Source organism: Schistosoma haematobium, chromosome ZW (genome assembly GCF_000699445.3).
Source record: "Schistosoma haematobium chromosome ZW, whole genome shotgun sequence".
NCBI classification, from domain to species: domain Eukaryota; kingdom Metazoa; phylum Platyhelminthes; class Trematoda; order Strigeidida; family Schistosomatidae; genus Schistosoma; species Schistosoma haematobium.
The window spans coordinates 20,495,977-20,521,589 of NC_067195.1; the positions used below are offsets into that span (position 1 = coordinate 20,495,977).

Sequence of the window (25,613 nt, forward strand, 5' to 3'; positions counted from 1 at the left end):
TGGGGAAAGTAACAACTGATGATAAAACAAGATAGTGTGTAATATCGCAGACTGGTAGGAGCTAAACATGTACACCATTGGGTTAGTGGTTTAGAGGTTAGGTATTCGTGCGGGAGAGCGAAGATCCTGGATTTAGTACCAGGTGGCAAGGTCTTGGATACAACTGCTCAAGAGTCCTGTACTAGGACGAAGCAACTGTCCAGTACTACCAAGTTTCCAATGGTTAGCCAAGTTAGGTGGATCCGTGATCTCAAAAGAATTCAAGTTTTCACAACCGGAAAATTGGTTACGAGAAATTTTAGAAATTGTGTCATCCAGGATAGTCTACTTGTTTTAAGCGAGTATGTTTATGGATTTGTTTGTCAACTGTATGGAATTTTATAGTTGAATGAACTTTCTCGACGATTTGGTACTGCATTTTATCGGTGATTTTATTAATAACAAACCGTAGACACTACCTAATTATTCAGTGTAAGAGTTCTACAAGATTGGCTCATTTCTATTAATGTAGTGATTTTGAATGTAAAATAAGTATTTGTCTTCAACTTGGTATATAGAATATACGGAATTATAATGGTCATCAATGTACATAAAACCATACTTCTAATCTTTTTGTTAGGTCCCGATAAACATAATGAATGGTAATTTTGGGAGCACTTTATGGACCAATACTAAACGTATATTTTTATCGTCTAACTGTTAAGTAACTAAACTATTCATATTGCAGAGGCTAAGACTAGTGTTCTGGACTTAACTGGCTGAGCTAGGCGGAAAGCAGGACCAATCAGGACTCTAGGCTGCTTGCACATGTTTTACGCGTCCTTGGTCCGATCGATAATTCGCCGATTCTGATTGGCGGCTTTGGGCTATAACACTTTCCATGTAAACACAATCCCAATGATATGCTTAATAAACATCCCTTGGTCATAAAAATTATATTCCATTTGACTACTATGTTAAAATCAGTCAATTCGAAAAATCTACGTATATTTTACTTCACATATATGTAGAAATCATTTTTTCGGTTTAAAAAAAACAGACTGAAAGTTTCCTTTCAATGAACAACCATCCATTGAAAATTTAATATCAATCATATTTGGAAAATTTAAGAAATGAAGCATAAATAGTCTAAAACATGAAGAACGCTGAGCACATACAAGTTAAAGAAGGTCAACAAACGAATGAATAAATAAGTATGCATTTATGAATATAACAGAGCACCATTTGTTAGTGTAATACACAAGGACAAATTGTTTTGTTCCTTGTTTAAGAAGAAACAAACTGACATAAAAAAGCATGCAAGGTAAAAAACGTAAGCAATAATACTAACAAGACAATACAATAACAACTTTAATAGGAATAAAATAATATAAGAATAGTATATTACTGACTGCACTGTGAATTAGTTTTTCTGCTTCTTCTTCAGTCACTGAGATTTATGTGTAATATGTAATAGGAAAGACAAAGACAAAGAGATTCATGTCTTCTCATGATTATTAAAGACAGTACAAGTTTCTTCTTACGTAAGATACAACAGTAATGAATAGGATGAATTAAAGTAATGTGGTATAAGACAAGGAGGAAAGAATAAATGAAATACATACATACACAAATAAAACATGATTACAGACAACTACATAATTATTTGGATAGACAGGTAGACATACGTCTTGGGAAGCGTCTTAAACACTCAACGCTTAGCAAAAGTAAATAGGTATTCCGTAAACAGAGACAAAGAGTACGAAAGAGAACATTAGAATCATGAAGTCAAATTGCAACAACACAACATATATATACACTAAATAGGATAAGAGTATAAAAAGTGCAGAGTGAAATAACTAATTTTTCAATACTAATTGCTAATAAGCAATGAAAATGAAAAATATAATGGGGGTTCCACGAAAATTATGCGATAATGTATGTTAGTAGTAGTAGAGACAAACTAATGATTTCCACTTAAATTCTATACAAATACAGAATACATATGATTAAAGAAAATTATTAATATTACAAAAATCAAAATACATAAACATACTGTACGTATAACAGATAAATTACACTTAGCCTTTCGAAATGGTAAAAAATTACGATGGCGAAATAATGATGTAATTAAAATGCCGATGAAAATACCAATGAACAAATCTTTATCACTCCATAAATTAAAAGGTCTATAATCATTATTTTTATTTTGATAAATGTCATGATTATTATTATTATTTGGTTCCATTCGCTTCATGATATTTTTAATATTTTTATATTCATCTAATATAATTTCATCGATATTCCATGTTGTCATTTGTTTAGTACTATCACAATATCCTGGACCAAGAAGAACACCAGCTGGTATACCACGACTGAGAAGAGAGAAGAAAGAGAATAGTAATCATTCAAATCGTTCCTAATTATCATAAACAATTAAATTAATATTATTATTACTCACGATGTTATAATGTTATATTTAAACAAAAAAGGTTCTCAGTTTGAATTTTATTTTTATTACATGATGTCATACATTTAACAATTATTGTATTTCGAGTTAAATAATAACCAACTATAATTGTTGCAATTGTTTATTACAGCCTATTTGAAATGTGTAACAGTTCCGCTTAAACGAACTACTATATATATATATATATATATATATATATATATATATATATATATATATATATATATATATATATAGGGTAACATGTAATCTGGACGGTGTTCCAATTAAAATACCAACTATTCTACGCTTCATTAGCAATTATATAGTAATTCTGATGGAATAGTAAATTTTAAAATCAAAAAAGCGGTAACTAAGGTTGATGATTACAGATCCATAGGCGAGTTATATAATAAAGACAGTACCTGTTTGTAAAAAATTATAGAGGGAGATTGATTTATTCTGTGTAAACAGTGGCGTAAAAAACATATTTTTACACACCGAACGTTTGCGTAAAATAGGTGCCCCGAGGGTGGGAGGTTTTCCTATCCCTCTCGAAATGCTGTCACATGACCACGTGTACATAGCCACTGCCTGGGTAGTCCTAATCTCTGCCTTCTCGTGGTGGGAGTGTTGTTTACGAAGTTAAAAGAACGAAAAGCGAATGTCCGGCGCAGTGAGGCTATAATTTATGAACGGCTTTTGAGCGACGCTGAAGTGACCTTGAGGGTGTCCACCTAGTAACAAGGACCAAACGAGAGTTATGAAACATTGTGGGGGATTAGAATTATGATTTCCAGTTGATGGTTAAGGTTAGGAATTAGATTTAGGGTTTTCATCACGAACTGACATCAGCTATAATGCCAAGTGGATAAGTGAATTTCGCGCAAAAATCCGAGACCTGTTATCTTATACCTGATTGGTTCGTCCATAAATTATAGAGGAGATGTAAAACCTTGATTCCAAACCAATGGTGCATATGGCCTCCACTATCCTGTAGGAACAAATGGTATATGAACTAATCGTTGGTCACCGGCTACCATGGGACTGCATCTCCTGGCGTTGCTCCACTGCCTTGTAGATCAGGCCTTCAGGTCAAAGGCTCGGGGTGTGGCAACCTAAGAAAACCACCTGCTTCGATTTGGGCACCTAGGCAGTAACACAGGCCTCACACAAATCAATGATAGCTACTACTGGCCTCATTATTATTGTGTGGCGCGTATGTATGTAAAATAGTTAAACGGAAATAAAATTTGATGAAGACAATCTTGACAGGAAAATGTGATTATATTTACTTTTAAATTATAGGCATCTGATTATTAATATTTCCGAATCACTAGTTAAATATGCAGTTAGACTAACCAATTTCGTTAACCTGTGGTCGATTTTTTCTTTAGTTCATTCACACAATCTATTGGTATTTATGTGACAGTCGAATGTACTTGCTGGATGAATTGTTTACAAACCAGTCAAAATAGTAATTACAGCATCTTATATTCGGGAAGCATATATTTAATGTGTCTGTTTAATCACTTGGTTAAGCATTAATTTCATAAGATTTAATCATACATAAAAAGTAAATACAAATAACATGAAAATAATAATAAGCAGATTGAGAATTGTAAAATAAAATCCTACTTGATTAAACGACATCGTTGTTCTTCAATGCGCGGACCGGCAAATTCTAAGTCATTTATTTCTTTAGCACTCCAAAGACGTTCTGCAACAGCACTTGTAACCGGCCTGTCAAGAATAAATATTCAAAACTAGCAATTATCAAAGAATCTCAACAAATTTATCAGTATCTATTGTCCAAAAAAATATCTTAATTATGCGCAAACTCAACGAAAAGCAGGAGGGTCATTTCTTTCTTTCTTTCCAAACAGTGTGGAACCAGTGGATTTTACGTTAATGGACGCTCCCTTTTTTAAAAATCTAAATTGTTTCTACATATTTGAAATATTTCTTGACAGACACATGTTATTTGGCATGCTTATATATATATCACATCAACAAGATGTTCTTGTCCTATCGAGAATTAATGGTTCCCAACTATCCTCTCATATTATCATAATGCTTGTGTCGAACGTTCTCTTAAAGCAATTTATGAAACGTATATTTTCAAACAATTTGACCTAATCTATTTATTTTTTATATATAAAGGGAATATACCCTTTGAGACATAAAATTGAAAAAAAAAAACTGGTTCAGCGAAGAGTATTATTTGCAGCTTTGAAAATGAATTCGCCGAAAAGAGAACTCTTCGCCTAACCAATTTTTATTTTTACTTTAGGCTTAACAATGATTTCTGTATTAATCAGATAATGCCTTTAGATTGACATGCATTCTGTGGTAATTTAAGAATAAAATTTACTTATGACGTATTCATGCATGTATTTTGAAGGATAGACGTGTTTCGGAAAATAAAAAATATACACTACTATAGAATTGTTACGACGAGAAAATATATATGTGGTCATTCGTTAAGGATAGATTCGATAACAAACAGCTGGAATTATCGAACAACGGATAAGTAGAAAGCTACTTATTCAATAAGTAAATAATTCATTAAATTCTAGGAATTACTAGCAAAAAAAGAAAATGGAGGTAATGAGTACGTTATAGTTAATTAAACAAAGAAAAAAAACTTTGAAAAAGTATTTCAATATGATTAACGTAATAAGTTTAGTTACCAAATTTTTGTTAGAACTGTATCATCCGATTGGTATTCACTCCACATGCAAGCTTCACCACCTAGAATTTGTTGTTCAGTTTCCAGTGGAGCTTCTTTACGAAAAAATACAACCGCCACAACAACAACAAAAATGTAAGTGGATATTCGATATTAATAATAATGATAATAGCAGCAAATCATTCCTAATTCCTTTTACATGCAGTGATAAGCGAAACCAAAAAATAAAGACTTAACACCCTGTTAAATTACAACCAGTAACCTATGGGAATTATATTTTCAATGATGTTTTTCATGATCACTATAACTAAATTATTTCGACTCCATTGCTACTTATCTAATTAATGTCATTTCGTTGTCCTGATGTAGTATGATAGCATGAGTAAACACAAATTCCTACTGGGCTTTGTGTTAGCCATAACTGATTGATTCTAACTTCGCACTCGTGAGACTTACTAGGCAATAATTTCCTATTATTGAAAACTCCATGTCAACTGGTTATATATCATCGTTTAAGGTATGCATTAATTAGAAAATGATCGACTTACCGTTGGATGGATCGCACAGATAAAAATCTGTCCAACGCTTAATATCATTAAGTAAATCCAAATACCAACAACTTGAATAGATAATATTAAAACCTTTAGATAAATGAGATAATGGATGACTTTTCCAGACTTGAACAAGCAGCGATTTTTTAAGCTGTGAAAAAATTCAGCGCACATAATAAAAAAATAATGAATACATAGGAATTCTGCAGTAAAATGGGAAAAATATTTCAGTGACTCAAGGTTATGCTTTAAATGATGGTGAAATACCGAATACATAGAACTAGTTGAAACAGCTGTCTTATTGCATTTGTAAGTTATTTGCTGTCGTGAAGCATCAAGTCGTTGTGTGAAGTACAGGAAATGGCTATCACGGTGAACATAAAGGTGCTAATTCATGATGAAGCCGTATGCAAAATAAATACGATTATTTCATTACATAATCTCTGTCCACTTAAGTAGTCCCTATTGAAATATAAACAAACCACATGGGAGTGTAAGATGATGATAATCATAAGAAATTGTGTGGAAGTCATTGTTGAAGAGTTTATGAATATATATATAGGAATTAAAATTCAACTCCATTGCACAAGCCACTGATTATTTGGAAGCAGTAGCTAAGTAAATAACACGATGGCGTTTGGGGTGAACAGCACTGATTTCAAGTCTTCATCAGAGCATCAACACTGTGATGCAGTTATAACCTCAGCTGACGAGTCCCACATTGGACAATATAAGCATCCTGAATCCCACTGCGAGCAGTCACCAATCTCTTCTTAAAAAGTGGAATTTTGAAAGTAATTTATTGAATTACAAAGTACTTTTTCCTTACATCGGTTACATGTTCTACGACATCTTCCCACAGAATTAAATTTCGTTTCGACTGAGGATTCTTCTTGCCTATTTGGGTAACTAGATTTTGTACACTATAGAAAGACAAAAATTAAGGGAATTAAATACACAAACATAAAAATCCCGATTAAATTTATGTATTCTCACATGAAAAGCATCGATAAATTGGTGAATAAACAAATATTTATTGGTGAATGAAATAATATTTTACCAACAAAAATTAAATAAATAAGAGGTTTTATGATCAGTATAGCTCATATTTAAATTTAAATTAACATGAAATGCACTAAATATGAATTAAATTCTTTCCGGAATATAGATAGATAACGACAACCAAATCTGTTAATTCCCCAATCCGTTCATAAGAAAATCAAACAAATTTAACAATGAAGATGGTTTTTAATAAATTCACCAAGTCATATTAAATTGATCTCTATTATCGTTGTCGAGATTAAACGTTGAATATTCTTGTTAGTTCCAGTACACCGAACGTAAGGTTGTAAGCTAAACAAATTATTATTTAATAAAACGGCAAATAGAGCTAAAAACTTACTCCATTAGTTTCCATCATGGCACTACCTCATTCTTTCGAAAAATATTCAAACAATTTTCTTAGTTCTTTGACATTTATGATCCTATATATTTACAATATTCGTCTTTTAATTTTAACATAGTTACTAAAATATTGACTTTTTATCGAAATATTTTGCTAATGCTCTTTCTAAATATTATGTAACCTGGTAATCATAATTGAAGTCCTGTCATTTCCTACAATCAATTACTTTGGTTATTATGATCCTCTTTCTTCCAATTACTCAATCATTTGATATTAATTTGAAATTACTGTGAAATCGGGTAACTATTATGTTACACTAGTGTTTGATTAGTATTATTTTATTGTTATATATGTATCGCTTTACCAAATGTCCAAGTGCAAATTGTCATTACAATTACTATTTACTGTAGAAATATACATATTCTGAAAAAATAAAACTTTGATCGACCTCGGGTGCTTTAATACGATAAATGTAGAAGAATATATACTGACCAATTTTGGGGAGAGTGACTACTCATTCAAGTCCACGAAACAAAAAATTATCATTTTAATAAAAATACATAAAATTATGCACACCGAATGAAGAGCACAATGTTACATCGGGAAGTAATCCCATGGATAAAAACCAAATAATCGAGATATTTCGAAATAGGATACACAAAAACTCAAGAGATTTCTCCAGTTTATTTTACGAAAACTAGAGAACACAAAGACAGATGGAAATCACGGTAAATATCATCTAAAAACTGATAATCCGCCACCTTACTATGTTTTTAAATAACTTAAGAAAAAAGCGTTATCATTGGAAATAATGTCAGCAAATTACCATCTCCAAAAGTAGTTAATCCAAAATATTGAATTGGATTGATCATGATTTTCAACGCCCTGTAGAATTTCAGGATCACGCTCCCTTTTAAGAAAGATATAAATATGTATAGCAAAAAATCTATGAAATTGAGAAACCAAATTAATGTGATCTAAAACACTTATATATGAACGAAGAATATTCGTTTCAACGGATTCTCTTCAGATTCTAATGTTGTATATTCAAATCATTAGTCTAAAAAGTGACCAGGTTTAAGACAAATACATTGTTTAAAATTATAACACGTGGATTTAAGACTGTTTGTTGTAGAATAAAATAAAACTATTAATGTTGAAATGACTACCAAGCAGCGTTAAAAAGTTAAGTGAGTTCGCTAGGAAATAATAGAGTAGAGTGAGGAGTAACCAAATTATTCATGTGTTCAGAAGATTAGTGGTGGTGTTGAAATAATAATAATAATACAGAGATGTGTGGATAAAAATACTAAGACAATAATATGTGAAAATTATATTTGAAATTTAACTAATTCCGACGAATCCAGAGTCGAATCAATCTATAAGATCCACACATATATATAAATGGGAAAGCTAGTGATACATCACGAGACATTCAAGCAACTAACATTTAAGGTAGACTGAGGGATGTCCGCGTACGCTGTCACATGTGACCAAGCATAAATATTCATACAGACATGATAGTAATAATAATAAGATAAACGAATTGTTACCACTCAAATAACACTATCTGACAAATAAGATAACTGAAGGGCTTGACAAAAGCAACCGTAAACAAACTTAATTGTAGAAGAAGTGCTATATATATGATCTTTAAAAATCAAAATCCGCCGCAGAATCATTTAGTTGTAAAACTGGTTTTTGTTGTTGTGCAAAGTAATTGTTTTCTGCTGAGTTCTTGTATCATTTGTTCCTATGTAATTATATATTATACTTATATTGCTGAGTGGACACGTCCATTCTGTCAGGGTGTAAGTCAAATTACCTCAGTCGATCGCAAATGCCAATATTTCGATACTGATAAAATATTTCGCAAGATCTCCATGTCTCTATCTAGGAAGATTGAGTGCATAATAGAATCGTAGAATGAATAATGCTGAAGTAATAATTGGATACTAATTAGAAACTCTAACCAGTTGACGACGATATGAACTTTGCTGACCAAGTTAGTTCAGACATATGTGAAAAATACCTAGCCATCACCTACACAAACTTTCCCTGAAAAAGCTTGGACCAGATTTCCAGGCGAAACGTTGGATTTACTCCAAATTCTTTCGCTGACATTTTACAAATACATTCTTCCTCTTTAAACTTCAGGCAGGTTGAAATAAACCTAGGAGTGACCAAGCCAAGACCTCAAATCAGTTCATGATATCACTAACTGTCAATATTGACGTATCAGGACGAAGACTGAAGAAATGGTAGCTACTACTAAGGAGGAAAAGTTATATTTGTAAGATCTCAGGCGACTGAACTCTGAAAAAGTCCAACGTTCTCTCGAAAATCTTGGCAAAGCCTTTTTAATGAACATAATCAAACATCTAAATTATCGAGCATAAATAAGTACATGGTTTTCCGGTTAACTGTATATCAAACAGGTCACCCAATGACGTTAACAAAAGTGAAAGTGACAATTCGCTGTAATGCATATGAGACATCTGGTGTGTAAAGAAAAGTTTGTTAAGATAATAGTTGTATGTATAAGTAAGTGGATCTGAGGTAAGAGAAGAAATTCCACTGATTATGTATCGCCTCTGACCGGTGATTTTTTTCACGGGAACAGACAACTTTATAGATGATATGAGTCGAGTGACAGTATGTATTAAATGAATATAAATAAACAAAAAAATAGTATTTTTGTTACTGTGTTGAGCAAATTAATTGTTTATCATCTATTTAGGTAAACAAACTGATTAGGAAAGTTGAAAGTAATTGTTGTTGTTCAAATAACAAGTGCTAGATTATATGGAGTAAAATACAATATATTTCAACATTGTTCGGATGATCAGATAACCCATTTGGTACCATGTACTTATTTATATTCGATAATTTCGATGCTTGAAAAAAACTATGCCATGATTTCCGAGAGAAACGTTGGACTTACTCAAAGTTCAATCACTGAGATTTTACAAATATAATTTTTCCTCTTTAATGAATTACATTAGTTTGGCTCCCAACTACTGTGAAACGATTTGTTTAAATTTAGATGAAAGCTCTTATAAAGTGGATTACTATGTTCATGTATTCCATTTATCGTAAGCTTTCATTTAACCGATCGATTATTATTACGCAGTTTTTTATTTACAACTTATTCGCAGTCAATTATTTACATCTTGTCTTTTTCACATCCATTTTTGGTTTGTTGATGTACAATAGTGACTTTTTCAGCTTATAATGAGATGTAGTCCAAGATATGTGTATACAATCCACTTGTGTATGAAATATAATATACAGTAGAAGATGACTACTAACTTCTCTTCGGACTCAAGGTAAGGAACAGAGAAAAGCTTGCTGATAGCGAACCAGTAGGAGCTTGGCTTGAGTCAGTTGAAGTTTAACTGTTCCGATCAAGTCTAGGTTACCAGACTTTAAAGGTAATAGTAGACGGGGGATAGAAAGAACTTTATTCAGAATCCTGATTGGTGACCTTAGTACGTGATATCGATTAGAGTATCAAGTCTTTACATTGGGTTGTGTTGGCATATCCAGACTACTTAGTCAGAGCGCAGACGGTTATTACGAAGAATGATTGGATACGATAATTAACATGCCTCAGAATCGGTACAAATGCATTTACTCTTTGCCTTTCTATGAATCTTAGCTTTAAAATTATCCCATACCTTTCTAACCTACAAATTCCTTCTTCATCCTCATATCATATTGTCTACCGCTATGCTTCTCGACCACCACTGATGTAGCTACTACTCTGGGACTGGTCTAGATAATCTCGTCTTGCTGTGTTGATATGGTGTGGCAATTTGAACCGATCCACATATGTGACAGGTCCTACATTGCGTATCCCTAACTGACTGATTTCAGTGTTGAGTAACAAAAAAAGAAAACTTAAAAATGTATGTGTGAGAAATGAGAAAGGCAGAGGATTCTTAATATTTTTTGCTAAATACTTCAGTATATACTAACAACAGTAAAAAGTAAAAGACTAGTATTTAAATAACCAGCCATGTGAAGATATTAGAGTATTTATTTTTAAAAAACAACATAACATTGCCTAATACTTAATGAACGATTATTATAAACACCTTAGTCCTACAAAATGCTAACCACAATTAGAAGAGTAAATTAGTAATATCTCTGATTGTGATCCCAACCCGTAATGTTTGCAGATAAACTTGACTATTTCGATATAACGATATCTCATCGATTGGATTTAACAATTTGTATGTGTACATGAGAATGATGGCAACTTAGCTAATCATCCAAATTAACTTTTGTTTCAAGGTTTTATCAATATAACAGCAAGTTCAATTGAATAAATACACATTGAAAGTAACACATAGTGTGGAAAGTTAAACACGAAAATATAAAAATAGCAATCAGTACTTTTCTTCGAAGATTACAGTTACCCCATAAACTGCTCTGTTTCTTGATTTTCACAAACGCTCTGTCCTAGAAATAGTAATCTTGAGGAAATAGCTAGGACTTTGAAGCGGGTTTGAATCCTTATAGGGTTTATCAATTCCCTCAAGATTATAGGTACATCTTGTCAACGAGTACCAAGTAGCAAAAATATAGGGGTCCAGGGTTTCCTTTCGATTACCTCCAACTATCTAACAATTGATTACTTATAGATAAAAAGCTGTTCTATAGAAGGTATAAGTTTTTCTGACAGAAACGTTGTTTTAGAAGAAAATAATCGAAAAAACTAAAGAGTATTTAACAACTAACCAACATATTGTTTCTACTTCATCACCGCCCAGATGAATATAATCATCTAAAAATAATTGAAAAACTTCGTTAAATAAATTTTCTAAAAGCTCGTATGTTTTATTTGAAGCTGGATTAAGTGGGCCGTAATATGCAAGATTTTTATATTCATATTGACATTGTGACATAATTTCTGGATGAGAAAGTGACAAACTTCGAGTATGACCTACGGGAGTTTACAGAAGCAAAACAAGAAAACAAAACTATTAACTAATAAATTCTGATGAGTGAAAAGTCATATAAATTAACTTCATTTATAACAAATAACATCTAATATGACATTCAAACAGTTGTACTGACCGAATTATGTACGTTATACTGAAAGAGATAGAAGTTAGTTGATTCACAAAAGTTTAACACATTAAGTTAATGATATTTTCAAAAATCATCGGATTAAATATATTTAATTTGAACACCAAATATTAGAACAAATCTAGCTGGAGATATTCTCGTAAAGTGATGCGCCAATATCACAAATAAGGAAAACGAACACACAAATTATAAATCCGAGGCTTTCAGTTTTCCCGCTGTTGATACTGTTATAGCTTAGTGAAGATTAAATTACGGGTAACTTCTAAGAATTATTAATGCACTAATATTATATATATATATATATATATATATATATATATATATATATATATATATATATATATATATATATTCTTATTGTGCGTCACAAGACAAGCCCTCACATGGAATCCTGAAGGCCAAAGGAAAAGAGGAAGTCCAAAGAACACATTACGCCGGGAATGGAGATAGACATGAGAAAAATGAACAAGGATTGGATGGAACTAGAAAAGAAGGCCCAGGACAGAGTGGGTTGGAGAATGCTGGTCTGCGGCCTATGCTCCATTAGGAGTAACAGGCGTAAGTAAGTAAGTAAGTAAGTAAGTAAGTAAAATATTCATATTGTATAACTATTCAGTAACTAGATTATGTATATCTATATTCCTGTTATTTTAAGCTTTATTTTGATCTATTTTTGAACAATTTATTTTTAAATTATGTTCAGTTTATTGATTAGTCTCCCACGTTCATAGCCACTACTTGGCTTGATTTTATATAAATGTTATTTCCTATTTTATGGTATGATGCGGTCTGTTTGTCTGGTATATAAACCAATCATGTTGAAATAAATTGTCCGCATAGTTGAGGCTGTTATTGGCGTTATGGACCCAACTGGACGGGCTAGGCGAACATAGAACCAATAAGGACACTAGGCTGCTCATACCGATAGAACGTCATTTATTTAGCACAGTACTAAGATTTTATGGGTCGTAATTCGATTAGTGAATAAATCACGTCATAACTAACCGGGCCTAAAGTCACAACAGATACAAAAAGCAGGAATTGATAAATTTTTATAAGCATTTGTGCAGATCATGAGCAGATTGTCTGCATATGACCTAGATTGTTTGACCCCGATCGAAGCTGCTACCTTGACGCGGTGGTCGGGCTTGCCTATCGTGATGACCCAACCGAGCTATATTGGCTGGAACATATGTTCCTGCAGGTTCTACCATGCCAGGCAGGTCGATTGGTGAACGGTAAGACTAAAAGCAGCAACTCAAGGTCTGAGGGCGAAGTCGTACTGCTGACTGTAGAGGGGTGTGACAGCAGTAAGGTGTTTCCCTCGGACATCCAGCATCTGCAGCGATGCTGCCTTCCCACAAGGAGGGGTGGGGTTAGAAAAGGTCGACCCTAAAAATGTCACACCTCACCTTACCTCACGGATCTCCGTCTCCGGCAGTAAGGCCCTTTGAAGAACGGAGCTAACACGTCAAAAACCTTCCACAAAAAGGCCGTGCGCGACCGGCCTCAAGCAGTTGTCCCTTGGGCTCTGCGGTCACGCTCCCAGGTCGTCAAGACCAACACTAATCCAACTTCCTTTTCAGGTTCCTCAAGAAATACCCTTCCACGGTGTGGGCAGCCGGGAAGTGATATCAGCCCTCATACCCGTGACAGCACAAGAGACCAAGGTGGTCACATTCAAATCTTCCTACACCTCCTAATACCTCTCTTATCTCCCCGACTAACCCTCCCCACGTCTCTTTATCACCTCGCACCGCTAGGGCAAACGATTCGAGTACGTGGAACGCCATTCCTGGTCTCCTGAAACCACGCTCTAAACTACACGTAGGAGCTTTTAACGTGCGAACACTTTGCCAAATAGGACAGCAGGCTTCCTTAGCTAAAACTTTAGAATCTCGCGCCATCGATGTGTGCTGCGTCTCCGAAACGCACATACAGGATCCAAGTAGCGTCATTCATTTGACCTCACCATACCAAAATAAAGAACCGACTCGATTTACGCTTCGTGTATCTGGAAGCCCTGATTCTGCTTCCCGTGGCCTCGCCGGCGTAGGTATAGCATTGAGTCCTAGGGCAGAACTAGCTCTCTTAGAGTGGATCCCAGTAGACAGTCGTTTGTGCGCTGTCCGACTGAACGGAACAGTAAGAATCCGGAAAGATAGGGACACTCGTCGTTGCCTCTTCGTCGTCTCTGCCTATTCTCCCACTGACTGCAGCTCAGATGATGTAAAAGATGAGTTTTACAGAAAGCTTTCGGACCTTCTCCGAAAAGCTAAGCGCTCGGATGTAGTAATAGTGGCCGGTGACTTTAATGCTCAAGTAGGTAAACTAAGCGATAGGGAAAGACACCTAGGTGGATCTTATGGTGTCGTGGCTCAAAGAACAGATAATGGCGACCGTCTGTTGCAGCTATGCTCAGATAACCGCCTGTTCCTTGCAAATACTAACTTTAAACATAAGGAAAAACATCTTTTAACATGGAGACCCCCTAATTCGTCCCAACGTTGGACCCAAATAGATCACATCGCTATCAGCCACCCATGGAGGGGCTCGATAGAAGACTGTCGTTCATTCTGGAGCACGTGCTTAGATTCAGATCATGCTCTAGTGCAAGCGCGAAGGTTAGGGAGCAACACTGGATCTCAGCAGCATCTATCTCACTGATAGATGCTCGGAAACTCATTCCACCTGGCTCTGAACATAATGAAGAGCGGAGTCAGCTTAAGCACAAGCTGACAAGAAGTCTACGCAATGATCGCGAACAGTGGTGGGTAGCGAAATCAAGAGAGATGGAAAAGGCAGCGGCAATAGGTAATAGCAGACAATTGTTCAGACTCGTTAAGGAAACTGGAATTAGGAACCCGACCGTTAGCGAAACAATCTCAGAGAAAGATGGACATATTATTCATTCTCAATCCAGGAGATTGGATCGATGGGCAGAACACTTTAGGGATCAGTTCAACTGGCCTTCAGCCACACTTCGGTTTCCCACGATCTCTAGTCAACCTGAATGGCAAGTTAATGTAGGTCCTCCGTCCCTTTACGAAGTTGAAAAAGCCATAGGAAATCTGAAACGAGGGAGAGCAGCAGGCCCTGACAGGTTTACTCCTGAGATTCTTAAGGATGGTGGTCCAGTATTAGCAATGAGATTAACCGAGGTCTTAGGTAGAATTTGGGAACTGGACGTAATCCCATCTGACTGGTCTCAATCACTGATTGTGCCAGTCTATAAGAAAGGACAAAAGTCCTCTTGTGACAATCACAGAGGAATCAGTTTGACTAATATAGTGTCTAAAATATTAGCTTCAATAATACTTCGACGCCTAACTAAAGCTCGTGAGGAGCAGACTAGAGAAAATCAGGCTGGTTTTCGACCTGGACGTGGTTGTATAGACCAGATATTCACACTACGTCAGGTTCTAGAACACAGACACACATTCAGACGCCCCACAATCGTAGTATTTCTCGACCTTAAGGCGGCATTCGACTCTGTTGATCGTGAGGTTCTATGGCAGTGTTTGTCACTGAAAGGAGTACCAAAGAAGTACATTAACCTTATAAAGGCTCTCTACTCGAACACAACTGGTAGAGTGAGAGCTTATGGCGAACTGTCATCAGAATTGATTACCTCAAGTGGTGTTCGTCAGGGCTGTCCACTCTCCCCATTCTTGTTCAACTTTGTGGTCGACGTACTTTTAGAGATAACACTCTCCTCATCTAAATTTCCAGGGGTTGAACTTCTACCGGGAGGTTCACTTGTTGACTTAGAATATGCTGATGACATAGTTTTATTTGGTGAAGACGCTGGCAAAATGCAGAGTCTTCTGACCACTCTAAGCAACAATGCAAGCATGTTCGGGATGCGATTCTCTCCCTCGAAATGCAAAATGTTGCTTCAGGATTGGGTTACATCGACACCCGAACTAGTGATAGGGAGTGAAGTAGTTGAGTGTGTCGACCGCTTCACTTATCTTGGAAGTCTCATCAGCCCTTGTGGTCTGGTGTGTGACGAAATCTCAGCACGGATACAGAAGGCTCGACTAGCTTTTGCCAACTTGCGTCATTTATGGCGTAGGCGAGATATCCGTCTATCAACCAAAGGACGTGTTTACTGCGCAGCAGTTCGTTCCGTCCTACTTTATGGCAGTGAAACATGGCCGGTAAGAGTAGAAGATATTCGTAGGTTACTATTATTTGATCATAGGTGTCTTCGAAACATTGCTCGTATATCCTGGGACCATCGAGTAAGTAACACAGTTGTTAGGAAACGGGTACTAGGTAAGGATGGCAAATCAGTTGATGAAGTAGTGAAACTTCATCAGTTGAGATGGCTGGGTCATGTGTTACGTATGCCCAACGACCGACTGCCTCGACGTGCGATGTTCAGTGGTATAGGAGTAGGTTGGAAGAAAGCTAGGGGCGGCCAAACCAAAACATGGCACAAGTCCATGAAGTCACTGACAAGTGGACTGAGTCATGTTGGTAGGTGTAGACTACCTGGTTGGGGACCGCGAGATGATAGCAACCGATGGTTAGAGACCCTGAATGACATGGCTCAAAATCGTTTGCAATGGCGCAGGTGCATCCACTCTCTGTGTTCTCCCAAATTCTAATCTTCTGAATTCTTCATGTCCCTTTTTTTCCTCTTTCCAAATTTATTTCACTGGATTATACTCTTTAAATAACATCTCCAAACCCTAATCTTCCCGATTACTGCTTATACTCTTATTACCTCTACCACTATGGGATTTGAATCGACAACTGTATCTCTGTGCTAATGTGGTATGGCAACTCGAACTGATGTACGTACGTACGAAGTTCTACGTTGTTACTGACTGACTGAGATTGTTTGACGCAATGCATAAACTCGTAGCAATAATACAAATAATTTTTATCATGAGATGATACAAGATGTAGTGCGAAATTTTCAAGTCGACCTAATTTGCCATTAATACTCAATAATGAATAAACACAAGCCAAGTAATGATGAAAACTAAGATACTCGGACCACACATGGCGTCATAATTGCAAACTACCTGACAAATTTAAACTAATTACATTTTAAATTTTGATGAAGCGATGACATTGGGTTAACTTTAATCACTGATATTGGTGAATTAATACCTCGCATTCAACATCATACAATATAGTAGTCAGGACCTTTTACTGTAATACTGAAAAATTCATCTTAAAGCCAGTTACTAGCGGAAACACACTTATTACTTACCTATGTGATTTTGCAGACAATTAATTGATTAGAATTGCAAACAAGGGAGGAGGTAATAAAGATTTATTCAAAAATCAATGGTTTACTCATTTGATAATCAAATAACTCATTAAAAAACTACAAAACGTAAATCGATTAACTCTGCATACACTGAATTAATCAAATTCTTTTATTAGTATATTCAAAGTGAAAATGTGTATTTGTTTGTCCATGTGATTAAAAAGTATTTAGGAAACCAGCGCTCTGCTTATCTACTTCAATTCTTAATGTTACCATGATCGCATAGTACAGAACAACAAATTTGACGCACTTTCTCATTGGAAATAACAGTTCTCTTGAGTGATTTCATCTTTTTTTCAAACAGAAGTGTCAGATGTAACTCCACCTGCACACTTCTACGGTTACGACCGAGCCAAACCCTTGACAGAGGAGAATGTTTGCGGATGAAGTTACCAGCTCCATCCCGTAGAAAATAATTCTAACTACCTAGACTCCATTTGACACTTGAGAGGTTTTCATTTAGAATACATATGAGATCACATGATGAAAGCCAAGATTCTTTTGGCAATCTCGGTCCCGATGTCCGTTCTAACAATCACAGTACAAATTAAGACAAGCAGGTTGAATGTTTGCATAATGTAAGAGACTGACAGGACCAGGGAGATCGGGAAATAAGAAGATACAACCTGGCGATGCTCAGAATAATTGAAACACGTACGTAAGCTGGACAGAAAAGATTAACTAAGCGAGAGGCTCTATTCTAATCGGGTCATAAAGAAAATGCATCGCACAAACAAAGAGTTGCATTGATGATTTTCAAAAAAGCATAAAACCCACTTATGGGATAGGAATTTCATATATTCAACACCAACAAACCATCCTTCAAAACGAAGAACGCAGGGATTGAATGTCATATAACAGCTAAGGTGATGAAAATTAGTTTATGAGAAGCTTAAGTCGATCGTAAAAAAGTAACCACGAAGCCACCTGACGATCGTCATAAGAGATATAAACGGGGATGTCAGTATGGATAGCGACGGGTATGAAGATGTCATAAAACGATATGGAATAGGAGAAAGCAACCAGAGTGGTGAGGGACTTGCAAATCCATGTACTTTCAACGACATGGTTATAGGTGGCACCAATTCCGCACAAACGCATACATAAAGCTTCCTTGCTTTCACTGTACCGCACAACAGAGGACCAGATCCATTACATCTCAATCAACAGCAAGATCATAATGTCCATCAAACACATAAGAGTACAGAGGGGAGCTGATCTGAGGAGTTTCACATCCCAATCTGATAATCGTCCAGCTAGAACTGAGGTTGAAGCACCATTGGACAGTTGAACAAGTTGCATTCGAGATGCTAACAAACTCGTGAATCTCAGGATAGATCTCAGCGACAATTTCAGACCTTACAACATCTAATGGAAGAAAAGGAAAACAATATGGAGAACAACTGGAAAGCGATTAAAGAAGCAATAACTTCAACATGTCAGGAGGTGCTGGGCCATAAAAGCACCAGAATAAGGAGTGGAGCTCAATAGACAGTTGGGCAGAGTTCAATTCGAAGAATTATATAACCAATATACAGGAATTAAAATTCAACTCCACTGCACAAGCCACTGGTTATTTGGACGCAGTAGTTAAGTGAATAACACGATGGCGTTTTGAGCAAACAGTACTGGTATTGATTTCGATTCTTCATAAGATCACCAACACTGCGACGCAGGTAAAACCCTAGATGGTGAGTCCGTTATATGAACAAATACATAAATTGGATTACATTGTTTGCCACTACCTGCCCATTTTATGTAAAATGTAAACATTAAGTTTTGGGGAGTATTTACAAATCTATTAAATCAAGCTAAATTATATTAAACTAGCTCTTTTATCCCACACACAGCAACAAATTCATGTGAAGATAGGCAGTGTAGCACTAACCTCTGCAGCACTAGGCTTCAACACACACATGGGTAAAGGTAAGATCCTGTAATGCAAAACAGAGAGCACCAGCACAAACACTTGATGGGACAGCTTTAGAAGAGATGTAAATTTCTACGTAGGTGGCTAGCAGAATTGATAAGTAAGGATCTGATGTAGATGTAAAGGCAAGGATTGACAAAGCAGTGGTAACATTCCTACAACTGAAGAGTATATGGAACTCTAAACAACTGTCAGCCAACACCAAAGCTAGAATCTTCAATACTAACATCAAGACAGTTCTATTGTATGAAGCTGAAACTTGGAGAACTACTACAACCATCATCAAAAAGTACAAGTAGTTATAAACAGCTGTATATGCAAGAAACTCAATGTCCGTTGTCCGGATGCCATCAGGAACAACCTACAGTGACAGCGAATGTTTAGAAGTCTTTTTATCATGGAAAAAGGTAAAGTCCTGAAGGTCGTCTAAATACTGATTTACTAATCTATATTAAGAACTAAATATAAAAGAACCACAATTAAATGATGATAACAACAGCAGCGAATCGCTTGTAATTTTATAATACGAATATAAAGTGAATGTAATCAATCAAGGAATCTTTAACTCCATTACTTGATGAGTAGCAGGCTCTTTAAGGACAAGCTAAAGTTATTGCTACATTGTGTAAGGGTTTAATTTGCTGACTGAATGTTGAAACCCCACATACAATTCATCAAAAACTTTGGATAGTGATGTAGTGAAATTAACCGACAGGTAATTGACCTTCACAATTTAACACACAAATCTGTACGTCATGGTTGAATTTAACAACCAATAAAATATTTATAAACTCGAACTTGACGGGAAAAGTAACATGATACTCGTTTTTGTTTTAAATGACGTTGCCTTCAAAGTAGGTGTCCATAGAGTTGATAAAATGCATCATAATACAAAAAAGGCTGAAAAATGAAAACCAGATACACTGAAAAATAATCAGCCGTGTTTCGAAAAACTCAAAATATTAAGGCTAGAAAATGAAGTTCCGTTGCTTGATATTGAAAATATGTGTACTTATCTATGTGTTTAAAATTGAAAAAGTGCGAACATTACTGTATAACAACATCTTAGAACACCAGAAGCTAAAATTTAAGGTAAGTAAAACAAGAACATGTAAATTTAGCGCATCTGGGTGGTGGTAACAATAAGGAAGTTTTGAAAACCATGTTATTTCAAGTAAGTGTATGGAGACTTAGTATATAAGTTAATAATAAAATGCGTGGTATAACATATGTATCTAAAAAAATAACAATACCTGGTATATCGAATTCGGGAATAACACGAATGCCTCGAAATCGGGCAAACTCCACAATTTCTTTGATATCATTCGATGTATAAACTAAATCTTCTCGATAAGCACCCTGGAAATACCCAAAACAGATATACAAACACGTGTACATGGCAATAAATTATGAGGACAATAAAAAAAGTTACATGAATAAGGAAAAAACTGAAGCTAAAGCGCAATTATTTAAAATTAACAAACGGTAAATATAAACTTCACTAACCGATTTTTTTAATTTAAAGATAATATTTTAGCCTAAAGAAATTACATGTATGCTGCTGTGAAAAAAGGAGCTACGGTGAATGACCAATGGACAACAGTCAAACAAATCATGAGATGTAATACTAATTAACGCTAACAGACACGTACTTTTTAACAATACCAAAAAAACGAGGATCCAAGCAATTGAAATTTTGAAAACTGGCCATGGTAAGACTGAGAAAACCAATGATTTGTGAGATGATAATACACGCAGCAGTTCATTCGACATAAGAACAGTAGGGTGAGGAGCAAACTTCGCCCACTAGGTTTAAAACCTTATCAGTGATATTTTAGAAATCAATTGTGGATAAATACTGATAGCCACATATTCTCCTCAAAAGCGAATCGTTGCTCAGTCACAAAGCAAGATTAAAAGGGGAGAAGAATGATCGTAAGGAGAGACTGGAACGATGTTTTTCAAGAATAAAGTTATATACTATATAAGAATTGCGTTATATTACGAAATAATTGAAGTTGAAAATGTAGATGGTTGGATGTCGATTTCGTGGTCCAAGGTATTTCGCCCTCTGTGAGACACGAAGGTCCAGAATTTTTGTCCCGCATGAGACCGGTCAGTGAACATCACGAAGTAGTCTCGTAATAGATGAAACATCTATCTAGTTCTACCTAATTTTCAATGACACATTATCCGATAGTTTAACGAACGAAGACTTGTGCAAGGGTTAATCAATTATATTATACAAAATTACACACTGCATTTGTAAAATGAGTAAACAATACGATAAATACACTATTCGCATATCTTTGAGTTATCTCTTACAAACCCCATAGTTCTTCCATTTCTGTTGTCACATTGACTGCTCTGTTTTTCTTTTCTTTGCATTTTCCTTTTCTGCCGGTAAGAATTCTACTTAAAATTCCTGCTACTACTGTCCATATAAATGGCACACACCACAATTGCACCCAATAATGAAAATTACCCAACAGTTATAAAAGACCCATTTTACTTATTTGATAATTAATTATACATATAAAAGCATATACATTTCTCTAGTTGCAAAAAACTTATCATTCACAAACAAAACATACTTTAGCCGAAAGTTCAGGATATACATCACTTTGATATGGAAATGACTGATCATCCACAATATGCCAATGTAAAACATTTAATTTATTATAACTCATAGCCTCCTAAAGAAGATAGAAAATATATCCACAATCAAAATATTAACGAAATGTATACAAAATATAAATATGTAATTGAATAAGTTATCAGGCTGGTATCTTAACACTGATTACAAACATAACACAATGAGAGAGAAAAATAGACTAAGTAGAAAGGGTTACTTTTACACCATGAATGTTGTTTTGGATTAATCATTTGATTAGACATATAGTCAACTTTTTAGAGTCACAAGCATCTTTTGGATAGATTTCGGTTAGGTTGATTCATGTGAACTCCTATGGTTTTTACTTCCTTTAGAAGGCGAAATATTAAAGCATAAATCAAACTAATTAGAATTCGATAGGTAGATTTAAAAAATATTTTCCCACCAATTTGGTATTCAGTATCGATTAGACGTAAAAAATGAAGTTTCTTAATGCAATTGTCTGTCATTTCTCTAAACATAAAACTGATGTTTTAAGATGGAGGACATGTTATATTTTATTGGGATTACAAAAGGAATGGGATAAAATACATTAAAAACCGGTAAAAAAAATTACGTTAGTAAATATCAATTTACAATTATATGATGACACTTCATTAAAATTAAACCTACAGTTCAATTTTGGTCGCCACTGTTGACCAAATTCAAAACAGCTCAACCACGAGAGATGCAAAAAAAATATTACTTACGCCTGTTACCCTTTGTGGAAGAGCACAGGTCGCCCACAGGCATTCTCCATCCAACTCTGTCCTTCGCTCTCCTTTCCAACCGTTTCCAATTCCTATTTATTCTCTTGATATTTGCCTCCGATTCCCGACGCAATGTGTTCTTTGATCTGTCCTTTTTCCTTTTGCCTTCAAGATTCCACACCTAAGGGCTTGCCTCGTGACACAGATTGATGACTTCCGTAATGTATATACTATCAACATCCAGTGTCTTTTCCAAAGTTCCTCTTCAGCTGAAAGTTGGTTTGTTCTCTCCCACAGTACGCTGTTGCTGATGGCATCCGGACAACGGACATTGAGTTTCTTGCATATACAGCTGTTTATAACTACTTGTACTTTTTGATGATGGTTGTAGTAGTTCTCCAAGTTTCAGCTTCATACAATAGAACTGTCTTGATGTTAGTATTGAAGATTCTAGCTTTGGTGTTGGCTGACAGTTGTTTAGAGTTCCATATACTCTTCAGTTGTAGGAATGTTACCACTGCTTTGTCAATCCTTGCCTTTACATCTGCATAAGATCCTCCTAATGCAGATGTAAATTTATACTTGAAGGTAAATGTTCTATAATACTATTGAAAAAAATACTTTTTGATCTTTGGGCAAAGTAACCGATGTCATATTTCTCGGTTATCAGTAATTCACAATATCATACCAGTAGAATGGTGCATCTTTCGCTTAACCAATATATTATTAACATATTGTACATTTGAAACGAACATATATTTATATTAAAAGATTAATACATATTATGGAGTAAATGGATAGTTGTAAAAAGTCAAAGTTAATAGTATATTAAACAAAAAGTGACTAGGGAAATACATAATTTATTTCAGTGTAACAAGTCAATCAAAAATAAGCAAACTTTACATGAACATTTTGAATAGATAAGATACTGATACTGTCAAGTTGTATTTTGTTTTAGTCAGAAGAAACAATAAATAAAAATACAGTTGATGTCAAGCATTTATTTCAGTGACATTATAACTAGAAATGTGAACATCTGAATCTTTCAGAAATCAATCGATTTAAGCAGACAATAAAATTTTCAACGTTTTGAAATGCAAAGTATAAACTCTTACTTACGTTCATTTAACCTTTGCAATCCCGCTCATTTAAAAATTTTCATGAACCTTAGTGAATAGAATACTTTTAATGTGAAGATTAGAGATATCGATACCGTATAAACTGAAGCGGTAATATCGGTTTTGAACACACGAACTAGTGATTGAGAATTAGACACATAAACTTCTAAAATACAGATCTAGTAAACTAACTCATTCGATTTGGAAGGCACGTAGCATTTGATAAATTGCAAAAAAATTCATTAAATTCTACAGTTGATGTAATTCTTTAACATTGGAGTTTGTGAAGATTATCAAATTCTATAATTAAACATCCAGTGAAAACCAATAAGCACTGTTTCATGCTATTGTGGAAACCCTCATCAGTGTGCACTCACGGCCTCCCGTACACCAATGTTCAGACCTTTAAACCTCCCGATGAGCGCTCGCTCAACCTTAACACCACTGTGGTAGCAAAAAATTTTGTACATGCCTCAATCAAATTAATTCCAAATACTGCACGAATATATTTGGTACACAATAAAATTCCTGTTTAAGAAAGAATTTTGTCTTTTTTCAATCCCTGATATATGACAGATTAAGTTACTGCTACACGGAATTTAGGTTCCCAATAGTTGTAATAGATATTATATTATTTAGTAAGCTATGTTTACAGCAGATGATGCTGAATAGAAGTATAAAAACAAGCTTACCAAGTTCAGTAAAATAACAGATTTGCTTATAAAATGCCTAGAAGTGTCAATCATTAATCCACGATGTTTGAAACGAGGGTAATCGACAATGTACGTTCGATTAACAAAAACCTGTAGGAAGGGAAATAGTAATGAAAGGAAATTAGAAAAAAATTTCACAACTTGAAGGTAAAAGCAGGATGACCGTAAATGAATACTGACTAAAGATCGAATAGCACTGCAAACTAGAGACTGCAACGATTCACATATTGACCGTTCGTCAGATTTCAGAACACATACGGCATCACAATTAAGATCTTCAGTTATCATAGTGAGCATGTTGCTTTCAAACAACTAAGTAGGAATCGAGCGGTAAACCTACCCACAATCAATAAAGTGATGTTTTGAGACTATTATTTAGTGTTATCGATAGTTTCTGTCTCACTCCCAATTTAGTTGAAACTAAACGTTCGATGTTTCATATCAGAAATTTTAGAAATGTGTTATTTATTCCTACTGTAATTTACCCCTGTTACCAGTGCAGAAACTAAGTATAAACAGTAATACACTTTTTCTCAATGAATTGCTTCATTTTACATCTAAAATTCACAGTGAGCAAAGCCTGAATCTAGGTTATGAAAATTTGATCGTTCAGTAGTTACTGTTGTTTAATTTCTTCATAGACATACTGACGGAAATAACATTCTCGTTAACTAAATTTTCAGGAATTGATCTTCCAGGAGGTCAACTAATCGACTTGGAATACGCAGATGACATAGTCATGTTTAGTGAAGACGCTGATAGAATGCAGTCTTTAAGCAGCACTGAGCAACAATACCAGGATGTTTGGAATGCGTTTCTCCTCCTCTAAATGCAAGTTGTTCCTTGTGTCAACACCTAAACTAAGGATAGGGAGTGAAGTAGTCGAACGCGTTGACAACTTCACTTATCTTGGAAGTCTGATCAGCCCTAGTGGGTTAATGTCTGACAAAATCTCTACACGAATTCAAAAAGCTCGTTTGGCTTTTACCAACTTACGTCACCTATGGCGAAGGCGAGATATCCATC

At 35.1% G+C, this 25,613-nt stretch overlaps 1 protein-coding gene across 3 annotated transcripts in view; it reads right to left on the reverse strand.

The window, feature by feature from the left end:
- Nucleotides 1–678: 678 nt before the first annotated feature.
- The window catches only part of MS3_00002986 (uncharacterized protein), a gene marked incomplete at its 3' end in the record, with an annotated part of 50,180 nt that continues 25,245 nt past the window's right edge, over nucleotides 679–25,613 (reverse strand). Inside the window, exons 7-16 of one of the 3 annotated variants that reach the window (XM_012943432.3) lie at nucleotides 24,567–24,677; nucleotides 21,988–22,089; nucleotides 20,647–20,752; nucleotides 11,823–12,027; nucleotides 7,903–7,986; nucleotides 6,501–6,594; nucleotides 5,669–5,822; nucleotides 5,122–5,215; nucleotides 4,067–4,171; nucleotides 1,964–2,354 (exon numbers count right to left, since the gene is read on the reverse strand). In XM_012943432.3, the coding sequence (XP_012798886.3) occupies nucleotides 1,964–2,354; nucleotides 4,067–4,171; nucleotides 5,122–5,215; nucleotides 5,669–5,822; nucleotides 6,501–6,594; nucleotides 7,903–7,986; nucleotides 11,823–12,027; nucleotides 20,647–20,752; nucleotides 21,988–22,089; nucleotides 24,567–24,677 (1,446 nt within the window). Of the gene's footprint in view, nucleotides 2,355–4,066; nucleotides 4,172–5,121; nucleotides 5,216–5,668; nucleotides 12,028–16,547; nucleotides 24,678–25,613 lie in introns of those variants that run through there. The other 2 variants (XM_051210666.1, XM_051210667.1) reach the window with 2 other exon arrangements.